Source organism: Frieseomelitta varia, unplaced genomic scaffold (genome assembly GCF_011392965.1).
Source record: "Frieseomelitta varia isolate USP_RPSP 00005682 unplaced genomic scaffold, Fvar_1.2 scaffold_398, whole genome shotgun sequence".
Classification (NCBI taxonomy): domain Eukaryota; kingdom Metazoa; phylum Arthropoda; class Insecta; order Hymenoptera; family Apidae; genus Frieseomelitta; species Frieseomelitta varia.
In genome coordinates this window covers 121,031-144,288 of record NW_025110143.1, presented here as the reverse complement: position 1 = coordinate 144,288, position 23,258 = coordinate 121,031, and the positions used below count along the sequence as shown (strand labels likewise).

General features: G+C 33.8%; 6 protein-coding genes and 1 long non-coding RNA gene across 14 annotated transcripts; 3 read left to right on the top strand and 4 right to left on the bottom strand.

Moving 5' to 3' along the window:
• Positions 1–1,312: 1,312 nt before the first annotated feature.
• Positions 1,313–3,201, bottom strand: LOC122531397 (cytoplasmic tRNA 2-thiolation protein 2). Its single transcript, XM_043659279.1, has 3 exons — positions 3,011–3,201; positions 2,614–2,927; positions 1,313–2,527 (listed from the first exon to the last, which is right to left on the bottom strand). The coding sequence occupies exons 1-3, from the start codon at positions 3,061–3,063 to the stop codon at positions 1,434–1,436; spliced, it is 1,461 nt and encodes a 486-aa protein (XP_043515214.1). The 5' UTR covers positions 3,064–3,201; the 3' UTR covers positions 1,313–1,433.
• LOC122531407 (39S ribosomal protein L40, mitochondrial) lies at positions 2,929–4,816 on the top strand. Of its 2 annotated transcripts, none has more exons than XM_043659310.1 (5): positions 2,929–2,948; positions 3,633–3,710; positions 3,779–3,946; positions 4,041–4,242; positions 4,372–4,816. In XM_043659310.1, the coding sequence occupies exons 1-5, from the start codon at positions 2,944–2,946 to the stop codon at positions 4,489–4,491; spliced, it is 573 nt and encodes a 190-aa protein (XP_043515245.1). In that variant the 5' UTR covers positions 2,929–2,943; the 3' UTR covers positions 4,492–4,816. The 2 variants fall into 2 exon arrangements, with proteins under 2 accessions (XP_043515245.1, XP_043515244.1); XM_043659309.1 differs by lacking the exon at positions 2,929–2,948 and adding an exon at positions 3,349–3,568.
• A 39-nt stretch (positions 4,817–4,855) lies between these two features.
• Positions 4,856–11,455, bottom strand: LOC122531402 (ERAD-associated E3 ubiquitin-protein ligase HRD1B-like). Its single transcript, XM_043659288.1, has 3 exons — positions 11,312–11,455; positions 5,631–6,043; positions 4,856–5,536 (listed from the first exon to the last, which is right to left on the bottom strand). Exons 1-3 carry the CDS (start codon positions 11,324–11,326, stop codon positions 5,023–5,025), a joined length of 942 nt encoding a protein of 313 aa, XP_043515223.1. The 5' UTR covers positions 11,327–11,455; the 3' UTR covers positions 4,856–5,022.
• Positions 6,386–18,250, bottom strand: LOC122531392. Its single transcript, XM_043659265.1, has 3 exons — positions 13,406–18,250; positions 11,489–13,039; positions 6,386–6,656 (listed from the first exon to the last, which is right to left on the bottom strand). Exons 1-2 carry the CDS (start codon positions 17,384–17,386, stop codon positions 12,245–12,247), a joined length of 4,776 nt encoding a protein of 1,591 aa, XP_043515200.1. The 5' UTR covers positions 17,387–18,250; the 3' UTR covers positions 6,386–6,656; positions 11,489–12,244.
• LOC122531409 (neuroparsin-A-like) lies at positions 6,611–10,258 on the top strand. Of its 6 annotated transcripts, none has more exons than XM_043659312.1 (4): positions 6,611–6,752; positions 9,187–9,253; positions 9,672–9,813; positions 9,904–10,258. In XM_043659312.1, exons 1-4 carry the CDS (start codon positions 6,611–6,613, stop codon positions 10,078–10,080), a joined length of 528 nt encoding a protein of 175 aa, XP_043515247.1. In that variant the 3' UTR covers positions 10,081–10,258. The 6 variants fall into 6 exon arrangements, with proteins under 6 accessions (XP_043515247.1, XP_043515250.1, XP_043515251.1 ...); XM_043659315.1 differs by having other exon boundaries at positions 6,666–6,825; XM_043659316.1 differs by having other exon boundaries at positions 6,704–6,726; positions 9,186–9,253.
• Positions 18,251–18,353: 103 nt separating the features above from the next.
• On the bottom strand, positions 18,354–20,371 carry LOC122531406 (diphthine methyl ester synthase). 2 transcript variants are annotated; one of them, XM_043659307.1, is made up of 5 exons: positions 19,933–20,371; positions 19,454–19,681; positions 19,120–19,296; positions 18,691–19,018; positions 18,354–18,608 (listed from the first exon to the last, which is right to left on the bottom strand). In XM_043659307.1, the coding sequence occupies exons 2-5, from the start codon at positions 19,586–19,588 to the stop codon at positions 18,409–18,411; spliced, it is 840 nt and encodes a 279-aa protein (XP_043515242.1). In that variant the 5' UTR covers positions 19,589–19,681; positions 19,933–20,371; the 3' UTR covers positions 18,354–18,408. The 2 variants fall into 2 exon arrangements, with proteins under 2 accessions (XP_043515242.1, XP_043515243.1); XM_043659308.1 differs by lacking the exon at positions 19,933–20,371 and adding an exon at positions 19,743–19,840 and having other exon boundaries at positions 19,454–19,645.
• Positions 20,372–21,058: 687 nt separating this feature from the next.
• On the top strand, positions 21,059–23,036 carry LOC122531413. The gene is made up of 2 exons (XR_006307270.1): positions 21,059–21,426; positions 21,584–23,036. It is a non-coding gene; the product is annotated as an uncharacterized LOC122531413 (long non-coding RNA).
• Positions 23,037–23,258: the final 222 nt, after the last annotated feature.

The following is a 23,258-nucleotide window of genomic DNA, read 5'->3' as shown; positions in this document are numbered from 1 at the left end:
AGAACTGAAGCCTTTTCATTTAAAGGGCTATTTATTGCTACTTTGTGAGGCGTGAATTTATACAAATCACTGTCAATGTCATGCATGATTCTAAAATTTATAAATAATATATTATTATTAAATTTAAAAGCACAGAAAAATATTAGTACTTGAATAATTAACATTAAAATTAAAATAGATGTTGCATTTTCATTAATATAACCTCTGTATAATACCTCTTTTTATATTTTATTTATTTTTATATTATGATATGAACACGTAGATACGAATAATATCTAATATATTACCTAATAAAATATTTAATGCGTACGCGTGTATAAGAAACCAATTCTACTCAAATAAATCGTTGAATTTCAAAATACGTCTATTCTCTTCGATTCTCTGTTGTGTAACCAGTAACCAGCGATATTGCTACAATTTCACTAGCATCGCTATCTATTGTAAGATGTAAATGAAGTTAATTTGTTAAATAAATAAGATTATTTTTCATGTGTGTGTATTATACTTTTTGTCAAGTAAATTTGACAGAATGTCAAAAAGCTGTAAAAATTATGAAATGAATGGTGTAAAAAAACTATGCAGATGATCTTGACTGCAGATGAATTGATCTTACTGCAGATAATCAAAAACTATGAATTTTTTTTTTTATAATTGTGACTTCGACGGATTGAGATAAAAATTCCAAATTTTAATTTTATAAATTCATTGGTTCAAAGGCCATACAGAACAGCTATAAAATTAAGTGTTTCAGCGTATTTGACAGGTTAGTATGACGCCATATTGGCTTCTCTATCCGATTGGTCCATACAGATTTTCTTAGATAAACAATATTTATGAAAAGGATTTTTGGTGATTCAAAAATTAAGATCCAAAATATTATTCGAATTGGCATGGATTTGCGGTCGATTAAAATATATCTATTCCAAAACGCAGTTTATAAAATATGTAATATCTTTGAACCAATAAATTCTTAAAGATAAAACGTGTATTTTTAGTCTTGGCTTGTCAAAATCTATCAGATTATGAATTATTACAGACTAAACAGCAAGTTTTTTTGTCATAAGATACTAATCAGATCTTCGGTTTGGCTTAGAATTAGATTTATGTTATATTTGGATTGGACAATTGTTCAAGTTACTTCAAAGATATGTTCAATCTTAAATTTCACACTTTTCAATTATGATAAAGAGGGTTTATAATTGTCTACAACACTACATTTTAGCAGAATATTTTACCCCTTTTAGATAATTTCTACCAACATAGGAAAATTTGAACAAAATCCGAGGTATCCACTAAATAAATAAATATCGTATTTTATTTCACCATTTTTATTTATTCAAAATGTCTCTGTTACCAAAATAGTTCAGAAGTTCCTTTGTCAGAAATATACTGGAAACATATTTTGTGTATAAATACTGTTTTTTGTCTATCAGTTACAATAAAAAGTCGCTTATCTCTTTTTCTAGATGTGCGATTTGCGACTTTTTTTTAATTGCATTGGAAATGAAATTAGGCAGAATGTTATCTATTTGTTTTGAATTTAGAAAAATTAGTCTGCAACCATAACATAGATATTTTTCAATTATCGATTGCTTCAGAATAGATTTATGAATGTCATTCTGACATTGATGTTTCTCTTCTTTTGAAGCATTTATGCTTTTAATTTGTTCATTACTTGATAGTTCATGAATATTTAGTGAATTTGTAGCCATATTTAATGAAGTGTCTGCAACTGTAGAAACTAATTTAGAAAACAACTTTGCCTGTGCAACAGATGGTTGTTCCTTTGATAAATAAGAGGAATCTGATGTTAATTCACAAAGTACACAGATATTATTGTCACTGTTAACGTTATCATCGATTTTTGTGTTGCTGTTCTCACATTCCATTCTTTTTGCGGCTAATTTTTCACTAGTACGATATATCGTGGGTACAGTGCTATGAAATTCGGAGTCTAATTTATAAACAAAATTTCTTGTAACATTTCGTATGGATGCAGGAAAAGAAGAATTATATTTGTCACAATTAAAAATTGGATGTAGATTATAACACTCCAAATATCCAGTTATATCATCGCGTGTAAAATCTCTAAGTGGCCGAAGTAGTGTTACATCCTTGTATCTCGTATCAGAAAATGCAACATTGAAAGGCAACTGAGAACCTCTTCCAGTCGATACATTGCCAAGAACTTTTACCGCAAGATCAACAGATGCATCAGCAATGAAAATTTTATTGCAATTAAGTTTACGAGCTGCGGATACAAGTAATTTTAGTCTTAATTGTTGCAGTAATTCATCTTTGGCTGTATCATTTTCCAAATTATCAAATATTTCCTGTACTATTGTATTCTCACTAGTCATGTTCATTAATGGGGCATTTGCTAGCTGCATCTCTTCACAGATACTATCAGTTACACAATTTGACAAAGGTAGAATATACATAGTTAACTGCAAATTTTCAGCTTCTTTGGCTAATGCGCTTTGAATAGATTCTCTTTCTTTGATAGAACGTCCTTTCACTATACCATCTGCATAAATAAAACAAAGAATATTAAAATATAAAAAGCGTACAACTTATTTTTTTGTTTTTCTTTTCAGAGCTAGAAATATTTACCATCTATGTAAAGAACTTTAAACGAAAATTGAAGTTTTTTGGAAATTGATTCATTCATATCAGTTGTAATAAGATGCAAAAGTAAAGTTGAATTTGCTTTCCCAGAATGAGCAACAAGTATAGAGTCATTTGTATGCACTGATTTAGATTTACTTAAAGTTGCTCGAAATTTATGCCTCAGTATTATTAAAAAGCATCTTTTACAATACTCATTTTTATTTTTCAAAAAAACTTGAGCCTCTTGATTACCACATTTTTTACAAAAAGGCACAGCATCGTGTGCTTCTATGGTATCAGCAGGAAAGGAAGTAGTTCTACAAATAATAATAAATGAAGTAATCAAATATTATTATAAACTATAAGATTATAAGAAATATATACACAATAGAACACTCACGCGATTTTTTCTATCTCAAACGTATCGTATTCAGATAAGTTTAATGTGCACATTTTATGGTTTTCTGTCAATCCCAATTTTATAGATAACCAATTCTAACCACTTGCGTTGTTAAATAAAAATTATAATTTTTAATTCTTTTCTTTCTGAGGACGACAAAAATTCACAAATATTGCAAGTTAAAAAAGAAAATTTAGAAAAAATTTTATTAGTTTTTCTTTCTAATTGTATCTAATAATCATGTTCATTATCTTGTTGGTATGCTTGAACAGAGTTGCCATCATTATTGTGAATACGATATTATTAATTACTATTTCTTATCGTCATTTACTTATTATTCGTACTTCATTCATTACTCATTATTTACGTTTTTCTTTCAATAATTGTTTAGAATTATGAATTCACAATAATTTTAGTATGAAAATCACAAACATTTGAGAGGTTAGATAGACACGTCGCAAAGTATTCCAAAATAATAGGGCAGACTAATAAAAAATCGAAATAAATAGAGTGTACAGAAATGATTGGTGTATTAAATTTGGCGAATGCTGTTTTTAGGTATTTATTATTGACTGAACGACTATTTTTAAATATATTTATTCATAAACATTTATCAATGTAGATCCTGTCTAGTTAGCAGTTCACGCAATATTTCCACATATATACATCCATTATATTTTCGAGCGACTGAAGTTCTTTTGTAAGTATCATAAGTATCACTTTTTTTTCTGGACAAGCAAATTTATTGTTGCATTATGTTTATTTTAGAGGGGAACCACTTAAAAAGAAGAAAAGACTTGATCCTGCAATTGTTAGAGCCAGAGAAGAGAGGAGGAGAAAGAAACTACAAAAGAGAATGCGTCAGTTAGAAAAACATGCAAATCATATGAAACCAATTTTTGAAATAGATACATTACCTGAGTTATTACAAAATGAGTACGTTTTGCGTAATGACTTACTGAGAATGTCTTACATACACAAGGTCAATTTTTATTCTTTATATATTTATACCTAAACAAATGTTTCTTAGGAAAAGAAGTCATCACTTGTCTGTACCATTGTCAGAAAAAGAAATAGAGAGGCGAAAATCATTAGAAAAAGAATGGTGTAAATATAAACACGCTCAGTGGATAAAGGATTTACATGTTATAAACTCTATTATGAAGTCACAAGAAATAGCATTGAAAGAATTAAAAGCTGTTTCAAAGCAACTTTATAAAAAAGCAGTTGAAGTAAATATATTTTATACACACACACACACACACACACACACACACACACACATATATTATGACAATATACACTTATGTTATACTATTTAATATGTATTTACGAAAATTGTAAAACACATCTTGTTTCAGTTTGATGATTTATACATGCCGTATAGCGTAACAGGACCGGTATATACTGCACCAATAAAGAATTATGATAGTCCGGATGGTGAATATATAGAGACCACTGTTAAATACGTAGGAGAATAATTATGTAAAATAATAGAAATTATTGGAAACATTTTGTGTTGGAGATTTTAAAATGTGAGGAAGGGAAAGTATTTCTTAAAAAGCTGTTGTATGAATATAATTCTTATTAATTTGCGTTGATTTTATTTTCAATTTGCCAAGTAACGGATGTACATTTAATAGAAAATTCAATTTGTAATTCAAACAGAATATAAGGTTACGATCCCGTTAACAAATCATTTGTTATTTCATGTGCGATTATAGAACATCAATGTTTATAACACAAATGTAATAACTTTGCTTTTTATTGATTTTTTTATGAATAATAATTTGTATGGATAACGAACGATTTAAAGGATTTTTCAATTTCAACACATGAATAATAATATTTTTGTAAATTTATATTTGTAAGTTATCTTTTTTCAATAACTCGTAATATAAATATTTAATATTTTCATAAATTAGTCGCTCAATTGAGTAATCAATTGATCAGCCTCAATCAATTAGATGTGATATTTACGGTAGAATCGTGACTGTAACATGTTACATTTATTACTGACTTGAAATTACTGATCCTAATGTTAATCCTCTTTTGCACATGGGACAAGTATCATTCGTCTTGAGACACTGACGTAAACAATCAGCATGAAAAAGATGGTAACACGGTGTTACTCTCGCCCTGATCATGTCGCAAAGACAAACAGGGCACACATCATCAAATTGTTTAATTTCTTCAGCCGTTGCTTTTCTATAACAATTCAACATTTCACGTTCTAGTTTTAACAAGGGGCCAGATATTTGTAACAGATCTTTTAATCTCAAATAAATGTTGGAATAGATGGCAATAAATAAAAATTTCCAGGACACTAGTGGCGCGAGTATTATAATAAGGCACGCAGAAGCGCTAATGGTAAATGATTTTAATATCATCGAGGCGTAAAGTTCTTCAAGATTTTCAAAAATCTCCAAACGAAAAGATTTCAAGATTGACGGAAACAATTCAACAAACACTTTCTCCGTTGTCAAATAATAGATCCACGTTATCGTTATGTAATTCGTTGATGGTCTACAATAAGAATATATGTATGTGTATAATTGTATACGTATATTTTAATACGTTTCATTGCTACATTTTTCCTCGTATGGTAATTGTTACTCACTTGTAATGCTCAAGACCTTGATGCAAGCCAAAGACAAGGAGCATGAATGTTAATGTTACAATAAAAGTGATGGCTTTAGTCCATTCTAACACTATTTTGGTAGCAGACATGGCTAAGTGTTTAATTTTTGACGTTTCTGTGAGAGTCACGTAAGGTGACCAATCTTTCTTTTCGATCAGTTCCTTAATATAACTAATGCAGTAAGTAACAACATTGTAAAACATCAGTGTGTAAAGGCACGTCATTTTCGGTTCTGTTATAAAAACATGATCAGCCAGCATTAGAAACATCATTTGATTCGTCATCATAGAGATATTCTTCATTTTAAGGAAAAGGTTCTCCACTCGATCGATAGGATCGTACAATCGTACGAGGAAGGTGTTTAGCTGGTTCCAGATGACCATAGGTAGCACCTTTTGTACGCAAAAACATATTTAATATTAATATCTTAATTTATTATTTATTATTATCATCCTTCCCCCGCCCCCCCCCCTCCTCCCCCTCTCTCTATAATATCTATCTATCAATCTATCTTTCTCTCACCCCCTCTTTGTCCCCTTTCTTTCTTTTATTAATATTTTGAAATCCTTAAAATAAAACGTGACAATTTTTTACGAGCTTTTTAATACATAAAAAATAATTTGACAATAGATGATAGTTTCGTGTCGACAGAACGTCAATTCCTCATTGGTTATTCGATTTCATTAGTGAAGTAAATTTGTTAGCGAAGCGTGACAAGTCAATGAAATAACATGTCAATGAATGACCATCTTTATTTTTCGTAACGCTGAACTGAAGAAATTTACATATTAATAGATGTGTTCGTCAAGAGAATCCTCGCAAACAGGAGAAGACGTGTCTAGAAGAGCATTCACGACACGATGGATAATTAGGACAGGAAACAAGGATTTCGCTTGACAACCTAGATCATCTTTTGTGACGAAACGATAATAGATATATCGACTGTTAAATGAGCGGCTATGTGCCTTCTTCTCCCCTTTCTCCTCTTGTCCTTTCTTCACGTCCCTATAAAACAAAGAGCACTTGGCTTCAATAGCGCATTCAACGTCTTTCCGTCTTCGTATATTCGTGTCCTCACGTTGTCATATTTTCCTTACTCTGGTAAAGAGAACATTATCATTGTTATTTAATTCTACGTTTCAACTAGAAACATTTGGAAGAACATCTTCATAGGGTGAGCACCGTATGCTTTCTGTAAACGGTCACCCGTTTGTCATTACATTACATGATTACATACATATTCACATAGATTCGTACACACACACACACGCGCACACACATTCATTCATTTTATTCATATTTCTGTATAGCCTTCTTCTATCTTGTTTTTTCTGTTGTCCAATTCAAATTTAATATGAAAGGAGACAGTGGAAAAGAAAGAACAGAAGAAAGTGCGTAAATGAGAGGGAGATATAAAAAAAAAAAGAGGGAAAAGAGGAAAATTGGATACGAGAAGGTATTAATAAAATAATTGTACCTGAAATGAATTGTAAGTGTAAAGAAATTTGTATCTTTAATAAAATCGATAGAACTAATCAATGCGGAATATGTAATTAATTTTTAACTCGTGACTAAACGTAGTCAACGTTTAATATTATTGACGAAACTAAAATTGAATTGAACAAAAATAATAAATAGAATGAAATTAAGTTAGGCTAAAAAAGATTAAACTAAATTAAAATAGAATAAAATAAAATGAAATGGAATCAAAGAAAATTGAAATAAAATAAAATTAAATTAAATTAAAAAATTTTCGAAACGATATTTTATATGCAAAGTGGGAAATTATTGTGTAACATTTAATAACTATGTTATTGTTAGCAACGATCAATTTTTTTCATTTACTTTGTTGGCAAAAATTGATAAAGTTAGTATTTATTTAACAAAAATTACTTGTTCAAACTTTATTATGCATTTCTGCGAGAGCGAAAGAAAAAATTAATGAGAAGGTTTAAAATGAAGGTTTCGAATGGAAACACTGTAACAAAAAGAAGTGTGATCTAAGAACCTTAAATACACACATATATGTATGTACTCTTACGTACATACATATAATTACACGTGAATGTGTTGCGTATTATTTTCCCTCCGAATGTTTTTCAACGAAGATTGTGCATTTAATAAGAAGTTTATTAGATTTACTCTCTATTCGGATGTACAATGTACATACATATATATGTATAAAAATTATTTGAACGCGAATAAATTTTGAAATTTTAATCAGTTCAAACTGAATCTCAAGTAACAGTTACAGTTGTTTCAGTGTTCTATTGTTCTATCATTCATTTTTTTTCTTTTCACAGTGCATGAAAGAAGAAAAAAAGAAATTACGTATATATACATGTGATGAATTTAGACGTATATTTGGTAAGATAGTGTGAAAATGAGTTGATTCTAGATATTTAATGATTAAGTGAAAGTTTGTTCGTAAACAATTTTTAACTTGTAACTTTTTCTTGTTACTAGACATAAGATATATATATATATATATATATATATATATATATAAATTTTTTTAAATGAATACATATCCATACACAGACATAAAAATGGAAATAGAATAATAATGAAATTTAATATAAGTGAATTTAATTGAAATTTAAAACAATATACAAATATTTTAACGATCAAAAAATTATCTTGTTAACAGTGTTATCTGTGGTATTTATATCATGGTATAAATACGTAACAGATGGATAATAACAAACTATTAAAGTTGAGTTATGTAAAAAATAAAGGAGGAAAATTTAAAGTATTGATACGATACACATGTAGGTATATAAAATGAAAAAGGATACCGCTACCTATTTGGATTGTTCGTTTTTAATAAAAGTTTTCATTCGCGAATGTTTAGATATTCTTTTAAATAAATACACAAGTAACGTGTCTCGATATGTACACATATGTGTTATTTATGTAGATAAATCGTCTCTTAGTCTTGTGTGATAGCTGATATTTATTGCTTGTAAAGTAAAGTAACAAAGTAAACGAGGCATCGAATTGGTTATTACTTAATATTATTTTAATAACTTGATAAATAACTAATAATACAAATAATTTGATAAATAATCCTTAGTTTTAAATCGCAAAGCATGCAAAGTATGTAACTTTTCTTCTTCTTCTGTTCACCGCACAGAGTAATAGTGGCCGATTAATAGTTGTCTATTGCGGTATTCAACAATATATGTGTAAATAGGACACAGTATTTTTATAATTTCATAAATATTTTAGAAATTTTCCTCTTGAAATTTGCCTTGTTAGACTGCGGATGACACGAATATCGAAGTATCGATACTTCCTCCTCTCGTTTCATTCCTATCAATTTCCTTCCAAATTCCAAATTCCAAATTCCAAATTCGAAGTTAAGAAAAATCAATGGACTTTGCAGTTTAATTATTTGACACGCGAATAATATTTGGATTGAATTGACTGATTCTGCATTCTCGCTAATATCTCTCAAGTATTTACGTTAAATAATATTTACTCGATTCTATTTCAGCAAAATTAATCGAATTTTGTTTAAATTTTGTTTCAGATCTACAAGGTGAAATGTTTACCGTACAAACTATCCGCATAGCTGTACTGCTTGTCATTGCTCTTCTGTAAGAAACTTCAACTCTACAGTTCGCTTGTGCTCGAACTAATTGTTTCTAGAATTATCTACTTAAAAAAAAGAAAAAAATATACAAAACATGTATTGTTTGCTTTTTCATTTAACATTTACACGACTTGTGCGCGTTAATTTTTATTCATAACTATTTATAAATATGTAAGCATGTACATATTTATGTATGTATGTATGTATGTATGTATGTATGCATGCATGTTTCTACGTATAAATGGTTATAGATGAAAGATGCAGAGAAACTAAATTTGTTCTTTGGCGGAACGCGATGAAATTTTCAATTCTCTATTACGCGCGTGAAACACGAACGTTAATTAAGTTTAATGCCAAGTTTAATATTATTGAGAATAAGTGATATAATACGTATACATATGTAACACACTTGATTCAATTAGGTACGATACATGTTCCGGTTACCCGTCGATAAGACAAAAGCAAGAGATAGCATCACATTGCAAAGGATGTGGCGACTTTTGCCACAAATGCGAATATGGTGTTGTAATGTCAAATGTTTGCGGGATAATGCAATGCGCAAAGGCGAGTCGTTTTTTTTTTGTTAATAGATGTTAAGTAACAGACAGTGTTGAATCGTTAAGAATCCGACAAGAGTCGCATTTACTTTTTCAGGGACCTGATGAAGCTTGCGGCGGGCCGAGAGAACTTTTCGGTACTTGTGGCGAAGGCATGCGCTGTACGTGCAATCAATGCACAGGTTGTAGTTCGGAAAATTTGAGATGCTCGAAAATTCAAAATCCTTGCTTGCGCGATGTCAATATATTTGGAAGATGGCCTACTATCATGTAAATTGATACGATGATTATTTATCGCGAATCGGATGGTCACCTACTTACCTAACAAAGCGAAAAAAACTGAGATATTTTTAAATTCTACAAACAATTCTACCACAGGGAGTTGAATGACGTACGATGCTTTTATTTTACTAATGTTTTATTTATTGTTAAATAAAACGCGCGTTGAATGATGAACCATCGAATCAACAAATCTGATTTTGAACAATAACTGAACAAAGTAAACGTGACGATTAGTTGCATTTGTGTTTTATATGCAATTACTAAAGATGAAAAGATTGAAAGAAAAAGGAAAAACGAGAACGTTACATACATAGGTAGATATTGAGTGAACGAATGAGAGAGAGAGAGAGAGAGAGAGAGAGAGAGAGAGAGAGAAAGAGAGAGAGAGAGAAAGAGAAAGAGAGGGAAAAAAGATGATGAAAAACAGTCAGACATTTATGAAAAATATTTTTTTACTAACAATACAATATATGCACGTATTACATCGTGCGAAATAAAATACCTAAAAATTTCAAGTTTAGTTGATCTACAAACATGCATCGTGTACATTGTTCTTGATAAGCGAGAAGACATCAAGTACTATTTCTTTAATTTCAAAGAAGACGTAAAAGAAGAGAGATAAAGCAAGAAGAATAGATCGAGCAGATGAAGAATGAAAAGAAAATCATCACCAAAGGCGTCACGAGCGATGGAATACTTTAATTTTGAACAAAATATTTTTATATCAGTACACGGAAAAAATTTATTGTCTCGTCAATGTATCATTGACCAGTATCTTACATTTCGTAAATAAAAAAAGAAAAAAAAAAACGAAATTTTCAATCTCGTTGACACATATCTTGTGTTATTTAATTTCTTAATTCCTTTTTGATTTTTTATTAACCTTATCAACATTTTCCGCAACATTTTCTTGTCGCTCTTTTTCCATTTCTCGCCCTTTTCCATTTCTCTTTTTCAATTATTTTCCATTTAAAAAGGAGAAAAAATATTCTGCATGAACGTAGAAACGCAATGACAATGGATGTCCTTGTTAGTTCTCCTCAGTAAAGTAGAATAGAAGAAATCAGATTCACACACGATGTGATCGAAAAAAAGCTTTACGAATTCGCATCTGAGCAGTTTCATCGCAAAAAAAAAAAAAAAAAAAAAAGAGGAAGAAAACAATAAATGTATGCAGATGTACATGTATAATAAATATGTATAACCAGTTTATTTTTGCGTACCTCTGAGACTGACATTGATAGTAGAGAATATCAGAAAATGTAATAATATCGACGTAACTTGCTCTGTTGAGAATTCGTGTATCAAGACGTTACTGTTAAACGATTGAACGATAACTAGTTGCTGATCAAACATTACATTTTCATCATTCGGAAAATAGTAGGTATGTAAGTACTTACATGCACTTGTAGCGTCGATATCGTTGCCAACATCGTTGACACTCGCTGATGCTATTTCGATTGTCGCTCGACACTTAAGGATCCACGCTCGTTCTACGCATATCGCTCACTCTCAAGATTTAATTTTAAACAAATTTAGTCTCGCTAGCCTTGAAATTTCTCGTTTAAAGATCAATTCTATTCTATTCTACGTTCTCTTTGGTAGCTATACTTTTGAAAAAGAGAAACGTACGAATTGTATTGTGTAAATAGTAGTAGTAGTAGTAGTAGTAGTAGTAGTAGTAGTAGTAGTAGTAGTAGTAGTAGTAGTAGTACCACACGCGTATCAGTTGAAATTCGTTTTAAATAAATTTCCAATATGTGTAAATTAGTTGAAAACGAAACAACGTAATTTCGTTTGAGATGGAGCTAAAATCGTTTGCGTGCAAATTCTCGATGAGAATTACTGACGTAAATAAATAAGCATGTAGGTAAGTAAGTAAGTGTGTGTATGTGTGTATATATATATATATATATAGTACCGTGACTAGCAGAGAGTCTACTATACTATCTAGATACGAGTAAGTTATTCATTTATTTGCTTAGTTACTTCTTGATTGGTCAACTATTCCTTTTCTACAAATTAGGCACAATTTATTCCCTACAATTTAGCGTGCAATTTATTTATAAATATATGTTACTAATATACGTACATATGTACGTACGTACGTAATATATTTTGCGTATAATTTCTATATAATTTGTATAATTTTTTTCTTACTCATTTGTTTCTTCTTTTTCCACATTTTCTACGTTATCTCGAAGGGTAGTAGAGCCAATACCGATACCTGTAGGCAAATTGTCGTTGTCAATAAGCTGATTCGTCGTTTCACGAACCGATGTTGATGCACAAGTTGTTTCTACGTCTTTATCTTCGACGTTGTTCGAGTGGCAGAGTTGTTCGGGAGAAGAGCAAAGACCTACAATTTCCCTTGGAAAATTCGCATCTGCTTTATGAAGCGATAATAACGTTGTTTGCTCTCCTCCTTGATCGATACTCGAAATTTCTTCGATAATGACAGGTCGTGGCGTATTATCGAGCGCCAATGGTTCCCGAAGATCGTCGGGATCGGAGTTGAAACTTGCCTCGAAGATTGGAATCGTGCCAGCTTTGTCAGTCGTATGAACTTGGTCAGACGCATGTCCGACGCGAATGATGCAAGGTGAAGTGTTTGAAGATAATTGATTCCAGTTCGATGCGTTAACGAGCAAATGAAAATTTTCGAAAATATCAACAACTGTTGGAGAAAGCTTGTGATAACGATGCAGAGAAGGCACGTTGAAAATTCCTGTACATCCTTGAATTTCTGAATAGAGATTGGCTGGAAACGTGAGGCAATCATCCGTCGTTTGAAGTGCAGGTTTCGAACGATGAACGAGCATATATTTGGAAGTTTCGATGAAAGGTAGCGGTAAAGAATCATGAAATTCTCCGGTGTGCCGAGAGAAACCGTGTGCAATTTCTTCTTTCTTTCTCTCCTTTTCCGAAAATGCCATTTTCATCATTTCATCCTAAGGTGAAAGAGGGGAAAGAAAAGCAACCTTGTAAAATTACTTACTACGAGCAATTAGTTTGCATACATACATGCGTGCATGTGTATATTGAAAAATTTGGTCGTCGAATTCAAAGACTCGTCACTTGTTTGAAGATGGAAGAAAGAAAAACAGGTGTATAGATTATGCACTTGGTACCTACACGTGTAAGATACGTGTAACATTTAGACGCTTTATACTCGCTTATACGTGCATATACCCACAACGACGAATACACACACACACACACACATATAGCATAACTTGTGTAAAGTTTCAATATTTTTTAAGTATTCGAGAAGAAAGTTCTTTTCACGACTTTGCATAAAATATTGTTTGACGTTATTGTATACGTGTGGCTTGAAGTGAGAGAGGAGGGGAGGGAGGTGCGAAGAAGAAAAGAAAAAGGAAAGATGAAAAATATAACATAATACTTGCTTCGTTTCCTTCTTCCTCGTTTTCTCTTGCTTCTCGTCCTTCCTCACTTGTCTTTTCATCTTTCTCTCTTCCTTTTCCCTTTTCACAGTCTGCTCGAGTATCATTGTCGAGCTTTCCTCGACAATGAGAAGAAATCTCTCCGATCGCTACTTTCGACGCCGATGGATCTTGCACAGATGGGTGAAATTGAATTACAAAGTCTTCGGCTTGATTCGGCTTCGTATTGTTCGCTCGAGGTTTAGGCGACAAGGAGGACTTCATCGAATCGTTCGATTCAACTACTTTGGTGTTGTCGATGATAAAATTTCGTATTAGTTCTCTTGCAATTTCTTCTTCCACGTAACGAGATTCGTTTCCTTCGTCTTTTTCGTCCCTTTCGTTAGAAAATTTCTCTGTTCTTTGAAATTCCGAATAGCTTTCAGTCTCGTTGCCAGTTTTAGTCATTTCAGTTATCGGTTCGCTGAAAGGTCTTGCTCGATCGTTTTCGAAAGATAAAGTCTCATCGTTCGGGTCGTTTAGTTTCCTCTCGTTGAAGCCAGAGGAAGCTAAGGCGTCGAAAGAGGACAGAGAAATATTTTCATCCTCGGATGAAATAACGTTGCCATTTTCGTTTGAGAGAAGATTCTTTGAATCGCTTTCGCCGATCGTCGAGGATATCGTTACGTCTTGCAACGAATCCAAGTTCAACTCGGGTACGTTTATCGTTGGTCCAACGACACCTTGTTCGAACGACAGAGAAACGTCGCTCGAACGATCATCGAACGTTCTCCTTTCCTCTTCCTCTCTAGTCTTCGTCAAATTATCATTCTTCGCAGTATGTTTTGCGTAGTCGCGTTTCGATGACGGATCGGAGATATTCGAGAGAAGGCAAGCTGATGTCTCCTCTTTACCGTCCATCTTATTTTGTTGTTGGTCTCGACTGAAACTCGTCGAAACTTTTGCTTCGCACTCGATACTCTTTTGACGTTTCATCGATTCGGCTGACTTTTCCGAAGCATCAACGATACGACCGCGACGCGGACGATCGACGGTGGACGATCGTTGTACAACCATCGAAAATCGATCGTCTTCGTTTTCTTCCTCCTCTTTGATATTTGCAAGATCTTCTTGATAGGCAGACACTCGATCGGCAGCATCTTTTACGTCGCGTAAAAAATGAGCATCAACGCTGCTTGAATAGTGAACGATAGTCTCTGGACCTATATACTCTCCGAATGGATTCTGCTCCTGGCAATGCTCCACTCCGTGCCTCCCCTCCTCCTTTGTTTCAATTTCACTGTTCCAAGTGGATGGAATTGCAAATTGGTCGAGAGCGCCGCCAGTGCTATCGTCCAACTCGATTTTACAAACGTTATCGTAAACGTTATCCGGTATAATTACGGTGGTCACAGTTTCCGGTATTTCGCAAGGGGAACCTTCGGTAAGTACGTAACAAGAGACATCGATTCCTCTGGTAGACCGGCTGCAACGTTTGATTTCTCCAACGTTCGTACTATCGTCGCTACTGTCGTTGTTACGACTGTCTTGGTCGTTGATGAAAGTTCCCGAGTTGTCCGAGTCGGACAACTCGGAACGTTTTCTAATCGACATTTCATTTTCAACCGAGTCATTTTCAATTTCAATGTTATCGTCGTTGTCTTCGTTACTTTCGTTGCTCGTTGCACTCTGACTTTTGTCTGAGTTTTTCTTCGTCCACTCGTCATCTACGCGCGATGCGACCTGTTCGTTGCGTGCGCAATCTGGTTCGACATTTCTCGTCGAAAATTCAATCGAACGCTCCGATCCTCCGAATTCGTTGTCGAAATCATTGGAGATTGTCCGAGAGGATACTAACGTGTTTTCGATGCTTTTCTCCATTGTTTCTATTTCAATTAATTTTCTCTCGAGTTCATTTGGTTCTGGATATCGTTCTTGTCTTTCATTTCCCTCCTCTCTCTCTATCTCTCTCTCTCCGTTCTTCTTCCGTTCGCTTTCCAGACGTTTCGACGAATTTGTTTTCTCTGAAAGATCGATCGAATCTGGCGATACGCTCAAACTATCTTTCCAAGTTTCTCGAATTTCTTCGGCTTCTTCAGATGAATTTGAACGCGGTCGTTGAATACATCCTGATTGTTGCGGAATTTGCGTTTCATCGACATCTTGCTCAATTATGTTACCCGTGGTAAGAAGAGTTTCGCTTCCTTCCACGGATTTACTTTCACGAGGGTATTTTCGCGAAACAATATCGTGCACGTTTACGTCGTCTCTCGAGTCTTGGTCGTTGCATTTTTTTTCAATTGCTTCCCGACTGCAATCGGAATTTCCTGCAATTTCGACGGTAGTTACGCCTTCTAGTTTAAACAACTCTGAATCCGAACGCTTCTGAATCCGACTCGAATTGAATGTTGAATCTTCGCAATGGTGACGATGATGGTGTATCGCCTGTTCGTTCGACCGAGCATCCACGTCATTCGACAAAGATGGTAACTCGACTAGTAAATTGCTCCCTTTCCTCATCGACTTTGAACCGTCGCTCGAGATTGGCGGTAAGGTGAAATTACCTGCGCCATCCTCCCCGTTCGATTCGTATTCGTAACGTTCGCGAACGTTGTTCCTCGTACATTTTCCAGAAGATTGTCGTCTAACAACCAATGGAAGAACCACTGAAGTCGTCCCAACGTTGGGTATCTCGTTCGTCGAATCGTCGAACATTGTATTGCTCTTTGACAAATCGGGCCGTGATTCGACGTCATTAACAACAGCCTCTCCCATTTCGTTCACTTCTCTCGAACGTACTTTGTCATTCCTCTTTTCTAATTGCAAGTTCAATGTCGCGTCATCCTCTCTCGCATCGTCAAATTTCTCTCGAAATTTCTCCTGCTCTTTTCGCTGATCTTCCATCACAGATCTCCTCCACTCGTCTTTCCAGTTTCGAGCCATTCTACCCTCTGTTGTCACGTGTTGTCGTCGCGCTTTTTCTCTCACATTCCATTCGTTTCTACCTTCGTTGTTAACAAGCGATCGACTTCTTTTTCGATCGGCAATATCTACGTCTATGACATCTGCATCTTCGTTCGTACAAATGTCTTTGAAATACATGCATGTTCTTTCAATTTGATCGGCACTTTTCTGACGCGTTAAATTTTTCTCGTTTCTGTAACTTTTATCATCCAAAGTGGCAACGGTACAGAATTTTTCAACAACATTCTCCCCAACTTCTCCTCGACTCTTGACACGCTTTGCGTGCATTATATTTCCGGCGGACGAAGATCGAACAAATGGATAATCGGGGCAATCGGGGTGATCGGGGTAGTCGGCAACTACTTTCTCCGTCTCTTTCCCATTAATCAATCCTTTATTGCAATCTTCTTCGTACTTTTGTTCAATATCGCTTGACATTGCACGGTACTCGCGGTGCTGTTTGACTGCTTTAACCGCCCTATTTATAGACCAACCACTTTTACTACCGCTACCTGCCCTTTCTCCTTTTCTCTTCGATGCCGCCGGCGCTGCTTTTCTCGTTTCTCCTATCCTCCATGTCTTGGTTGATTTCTTCGCTTCCCTCGTTACCATTGCTTCTTCCATCGAGTTGTCGTATTTATGAAATAATATATGAAAATGATCATCACAGACTTCAGCAACATCGACATCGTTCTTATTACCGTTATCCAATTTCGCCCAATCAACGATACTGTCGCGTTTGTTCAGCAACTTATGCTGCAGTATTTTTGACACGACTTCCCCGGTACGTTCTTTGTCTCTCAACTTCACCAATTCTGCGAAATGTTCAGCCGCGAATGCATATATATTCCGGGGTCTTTGACGCAAAATTTCTCGCGCCAGTCCTTCGACTGCAGGAGCTAAGCCTCGTGGTATTCGAGGTACGATTATGTAGTCCATTTCCGACATTGTCGCGCTCGGTTTATCACTCGATTCCCTTCCTTTACGTATATTATGTAATTGTTCTTTTTTTTTTTTTTTTTTACATACAAACGTACATACACTTGTACTATAGAGCACAACAGACACAACGGAAAGACACTCGACTTTTTCTACGCATTTTTCTTTCCTGTTCCTTTCCTTTCAAAATTTTGCTCCTTAAAATCAACGACACCGTAGATACATAACAAAAAATACGAAAGACACTACTATAATCCTCGTATCGAAAGTGGGCACAAGATTGTTAAACGTATACACTTGTTTATTACTACGCATGCACGAAATCGATCGAACACACATCTACATACATGTGTACGTGTTTATATATATATATATATGTGTGTGTGTGTGTGTGTATTAATTGATCGCGGCTGTAAGATTTTATTTTTATTTAATATGTATAAATCAATTTGTAAACAATATCTTTAGAATCAGAATTGACTTTCTCAAAACTTTTTCAAAATTACAAATAAATTTCCTTCCTGATAACCTTAGTACGAAGTGAGCAAGCTACGATGAAATTGATCGGCCATCGCCAGTAGAATTGTGTATAGTATGTTTATGCATGTCTATACTCGTTCGTTGATAGCCTTTTAAAATATTTAGTTTTCAACATTTCCATGATGCTAATTTTTAAGATAGCTAAAAAGTAGATTAATATTTTATCGTATCACGCGTAACGTATTTTTTTTATACATTTTTGTAAAATATTTGAATTAGAATGTTGTATGGATAATTTTTAACGCGAAAACATCAAAAATTTTCCGTTTTGGTAATAAATTATAATATTGTTTGTTATAATTTGTCGACAGACCAATTATGTTTTTCTGCATTTCTTAAGAATATTTCTTGACTTTGTATCAATGTAATTTGAGAAATTAGCCGGTTTCTTTTTGTTCCGTTGTAAATTGATAATGCATAAATTGTTACAAACAACTGACGGCAAGTCTCTTTTTATTTATTTTTTATTTCTTCTAAGCTTTTAACAAAACTTAATGTTTTTGTTCGCATGTGTGTAGAGTTATAAATTCCGACTCGAGGGGATGCAATTCGATGGCAGGAACGATTAAAGAATGAAGAGGGGGGCCCAGATCAACAGAAGCCATTTGCCCAAGAGGGCAAGCAACGATACGTTGTTGATTATCCCAACCTACACGAGCCAAACCCACTACAAGACTGGATTCATCCAGTGCTGCGAAACAACAAAATTCATTCTCTATAGATTTTCCTTGCGGACAGAGTGATTTGGAAAAGATATTTTTCTAACATTTTACCTGCTTCCTCCGCAAGTTTTTCTTCGTTTTTCTCCCCAATGATTTCTAATAATTGCGTAGCAGCTTCTGAAACGCTCATAAACTGAGCTGGCATATATTCTTTTTTCTTTTTAACGATACTTTCTGTCGTAGGCTCTTTCACTTTAATGTCTAACAAACACAACGTATGCAGATTCCTCCGTCTATTTGAGATAATTTTCTCATAAAAGCTATTTGGTCGCCAATTGTTGTTCCAGTAAGGGATAGAAACAGTTTCTCCAAAACGATATAATTGTAAACCACAACAGCCGATTGCAGTCAAAATGGATGAATTGTGAATAATCTTTACCTGGATAACAAAATAAAAACTTTTAATACCTTAAATTAATCAAATCGGTTTTATTTAAAAGAGAAAAAAAAATATCCTCCTTTACTTTTGAATATATTTACCTTTATACCTTTCTCCCGAGCTCGTAATATTAAGTCTGAATGCGTAGTGGCACCAAATGGATCACCTACCACCAGGAAAGCAACATTTTCCTTCTCGTCTTTTGGCAATATTTCATCTACATTATTCTCAACTAATTCTCTGTCAGCTTCCAGTATCGAACATCCGTAAAATTGTTCCTAATTTGTTGAAATTATGTATGCTACGGTTGGCATCCTGGTATCGAACGAGCAAATACAATGCGCAGCAAATTTATTGATAATCGTACGCATTAGACATTGAACGTTAAATCAATCGAGGAACCACGACTATAACTGATCTTTTTAATCTACCTACCAAATCCATTAAACTGATAGACAAAATCGATGTGTACGATTCTAAGTAGACACGATCGCACATTCGAATGGTTTCCAAACCCTTTACAGTCACATCTGTCGCATCGCCAAGGCCCAATCCAATCACGTGTAACATTTTTCACAACTTTTTTGGGCTATTTGCACGAATCTGTGCCACAAATCTCTCAAGTTGCTAATCAAATCAAAACGTGATGGTTGTTTAAATTGCCTGAAGAAAAAGAGGCAATTATAAACGTTATATAGACAATTGTAACGTTATATGTATGTACTATGTACCACAGAAGTGTCAATTTTTATATTTCACTTTCAACTTTCAACGTGGTGATATTTCCACAATACAGTACATACAAGGTACATACATATATGCAGTTCTAAAATTATATATTTCAATGATATGAATGCATTTTATGCCATAAAATTTTGGCTCGAATTATATAATTGTTAATTATAAATACTTACAAATTTATCTAATTGATTGTTTAAAAATTTGTTCGATTTCTCGAAGAGAGAAACACTAACGGTGCGCTGTCGTGGAACGATGGAGTTGAAACTAACCTATTCACGACAACAAAAAAATGAAATTTCGCTATGCATTGGAAACCGAATTTTTCAAGCTATCCAAAACTAAAATTAATGTTTCGCTTTAAGAAAATTTCTGTACGACGACAGAGTTTCGATACCTCACGTAATTAATTGGAATGAATTAGAATTGTAATTAAAAAGAAATGGTAAGCAGTGCAGCGTCATCTATCAGCAAATGATTGCTAGTGAAAAGTAAAAAATATTTATTCGTGCATTTCTCGAGATAAATCCGATATAGAACAAAAACTAAGCTGAGAATTTAGAGAATTAGACGGGCGCCATTGCAAATGTTTACAAATAAATCCCTTTGACTAAATACTTTTGTCAATGAGAATTGAATTCATGGAAAATTATAACCATAGGCTTTTCTGTCAATGAGAATTTGCTTGGTCCGTGGGTACCACAAGGCAACCGACGCTAGCGCCTCGTTGTGGCGAAACAATGCGAGCTAATCGCGATCTCTCTCCTTGTTGTACGCTATTACGCTCCTTGTCTACGGATAAACCATGTATTGCCACCTATTGGTGACAATTAAAACAAAAAGATATGATTTTTCTAGATTGATACGACAGGTGGCGACATTTTGCCTTGTCCGCAGACAAGGAGCACAACAGTGTGAGACAAGGATAGCGATAGATTCTAGTTGCACCGTTCCGCCGCTAATATTTAATAATTTGTAGTAATTTGTGATTATGATGATATCATAAAATTACAAATAAATAAGAACAACTTTGTAACTTTAGTAAGTTTTAATAAATTACAATAAATGATATTTAAATAACAATAATATATTGGATAAAATTTATAGTACAAATAGATAACTGTTTTCTGTGAATGTTAATTAAGGAATGAATAACAAATTATAAAATGGGGTCTATATATATACGTCTCTATAAATAAGTGAACAATAACATTTCCATAGTAATGAAAAAAATAAAATAAGAATTTACAAATATTCTTATGTTAGGAGTTTGCGATATTCTTATGTTATACAGTTGGCGATGTCGGTTTACAGGAAACGTACTTTTCGGCTGAACGACTGTGTAGATGGCGTTGATGTTAATTTTGAAGAGGTAACGGTCGCTACAAATTACTAAGTGTAAGTACAATGATCGAGCAAATTTTTATCAACAAAGAGAACTAATTAAAGGGATCAATTTGTGAACTTTTGTAATTGCGTTTCTAAAATTTGATCCTCGGTTTCCTCTCTGCATTCTAATATCGCTGTGAAACGTACGAATAAGGATTTGGTAATTTTAATCGATAGATTAAAAAAAAGCATTCGTTGAAGTGATGTTTAATTTCCTGGAACTACGTTCAAAGCTTGGATCAAAATTAGACGTGAAAATACATAGTTGAAACTATAAGCAGGTAGGTGCGCTATGTAGATAATAAATAATAAATAAGCGTAAAATTATTATATATATCCTTTATTGTATATCACTGATAAGTGGCTATAGTTTTTTAAAAAGCACATCATAAAAAAAAAAAACGATATAAATATACATAGATATATACTTGCTCATAGGTTTACACCTGCAAAAGACTTGTGCCAGTCAGCTATTATTTTTCATCACATGGAACAGCGACAATTTTCGGAGAGAATGATTCGAAAAATGATTTGTATAGGTACAGGAAAAATGGTAAACACTGATGTTAGATGTATGTCGTTTATTTATTATTGTATTTAATCGATCCGATCGCAGATATAGTTTTTTCATTCATTATATTTTATCTTCCATAAGTTATTAATTACAAGTATTCATCGTCATCTATAATCTAAAAGGGTATAGGGGGCAAAGTTATAGATAATCTCTTTGTGATTAATCTTTTGTTCTGTTCACAGTATTGACTCTATTACATACGCTAATCAGATGGCTAAAGTGTTTGTATCTACAAATATATTTTATATTTATTTTCTATATACATATACATATGTATACACACACGCACGCGCGCATACACACAGAGGCACACACCACACACAAACATATACATACATGCACGCACGCAAGCACGCACGCATGCATGCACGTACACACCACACGCGCGCGCACATACACATGTAATTTGTATATGTGCATATCTATATATACATACGTTGGTTTGTAACGCATCTTTGCACATTCTTTTTCCCTTTCTCTAAATTCTCTTATTTCTTTGTTATTTGATTTTTAATCAAGACAACGTGTAACTTGCGCTTCGTGCACAAGTGCAAGTACAACGTCACCCCCCCCCCTCCCCCCTTACACTTTCAAGCTACTTTTCCTCCGTTTCTTTTGCTTTTTCTAATACCAACTTTAAATTTACCTATGTATGTACTTATGTACGTATGGGTGTGTAGCGTGTAAGTATGTTGAGGAGAAAAAACTAACGATAAGTGGTGTTGCCACGAGTGAGGATAGATCCCGGTTTCTTTTCTTTTTTTTTCTTTTTTTAAACAGAGCTAGACTTGATGTATTTTTTTTCCATTTTTCCTTTTTTTTTTTCTTTTTTTCAAACGAGATATTAAGATTTAAGAGTATATATTAGTGTACATAGTATCTGACTCTTGTTTGACACATATGATTGAGGTCTCGAGCAAATTTCTCTGCTGCTTAGCTCGCATCTCACAGCCTAAAGGTGATTTAAACCAGACGCGGCAACTGTTTACAACAGGTCGCGTCGCTACATACGATAAATCTCCGACAAGTGCCGAGCTTGCAGGTGTGTATGTGTATATATATATATATATATTTTATTTTTTCTCTCTGTTAATATGTCCTTTCTCACTTTACGCATACGTGACGTATAAGTATGTACTTATGTATGTATGTCCATGTCCATATGGTCAGTTGTGCATTTTCAAGTAAGTACAACATAGTAAAATATTAAAGCGACAGCAGAATACACTGCAATACTGTTTGATCTATGAAAAAGATGTTTCCCTTTCCTTTTGTTTCCTCTGATTCATTTTCTCATTTTCTTTTCGTTATTGAAAACCTCTCCTCTACTGGATCTTCCCCAAATTATTTTTGTCATTTTTTGTTTTTACTTTTTTCCTAAGTCTACCTACATATTTATGTATGTACAACACGTTTAACATTCAATCTGGAACAATTTTTCTCCTCTTTCTCTCTCTCTCTCTCGCTCGCTTCTCTCTCTCTCTCTCCCTCCCTCTCTCTCTCTCTCTCTCTCTCGCGCGCGCGCGCGCTTATAATTCT

Coding starts and splice junctions, on each gene's coding strand:
- LOC122531406 (XM_043659307.1), bottom strand. CDS start 19,588: ATGTTACACGTGATTGGATTGGGCCTTGGCGATGCGACAGATGTGACT. Junction 19,297..19,453: donor CTATCAGTTTAATGGATTTG/GTAGGTAGATTA, acceptor TCAACAAATTAG/GAACAATTTTACGGATGTTC. Junction 19,019..19,119: donor CTCGGGAGAAAGGTATAAAG/GTAAATATATTC, acceptor TTTGTTATCCAG/GTAAAGATTATTCACAATTC.
- LOC122531402 (XM_043659288.1), bottom strand. Junction 5,537..5,630: donor CAAGGTCTTGAGCATTACAA/GTGAGTAACAAT, acceptor TTCTTATTGTAG/ACCATCAACGAATTACATAA.
- LOC122531397 (XM_043659279.1), bottom strand. CDS start 3,063: ATGTGCACATTAAACTTATCTGAATACGATACGTTTGAGATAGAAAAA. Junction 2,928..3,010: donor TTTGAGATAGAAAAAATCGC/GTGAGTGTTCTA, acceptor TATTATTTGTAG/AACTACTTCCTTTCCTGCTG. Junction 2,528..2,613: donor TAAAGTTCTTTACATAGATG/GTAAATATTTCT, acceptor TTATTTATGCAG/ATGGTATAGTGAAAGGACGT.
- LOC122531392 (XM_043659265.1), bottom strand. CDS start 17,386: ATGTCGGAAATGGACTACATAATCGTACCTCGAATACCACGAGGCTTA. Junction 13,040..13,405: donor TTCAAGCCACACGTATACAA/TAACGTCAAACA, acceptor CTTTCACCTTAG/GATGAAATGATGAAAATGGC.
- LOC122531409 (XM_043659312.1), top strand. CDS start 6,611: ATGTGCCTTCTTCTCCCCTTTCTCCTCTTGTCCTTTCTTCACGTCCCT. Junction 6,753..9,186: donor GTCATATTTTCCTTACTCTG/GTAAAGAGAACA, acceptor ATTTTGTTTCAG/ATCTACAAGGTGAAATGTTT. Junction 9,814..9,903: donor GGATAATGCAATGCGCAAAG/GCGAGTCGTTTT, acceptor TTACTTTTTCAG/GGACCTGATGAAGCTTGCGG.
- LOC122531407 (XM_043659309.1), top strand. CDS start 3,531: ATGATTGGTGTATTAAATTTGGCGAATGCTGTTTTTAG. Junction 3,947..4,040: donor CCTGAGTTATTACAAAATGA/GTACGTTTTGCG, acceptor AATGTTTCTTAG/GAAAAGAAGTCATCACTTGT. Junction 4,243..4,371: donor TTTATAAAAAAGCAGTTGAA/GTAAATATATTT, acceptor ATCTTGTTTCAG/TTTGATGATTTATACATGCC.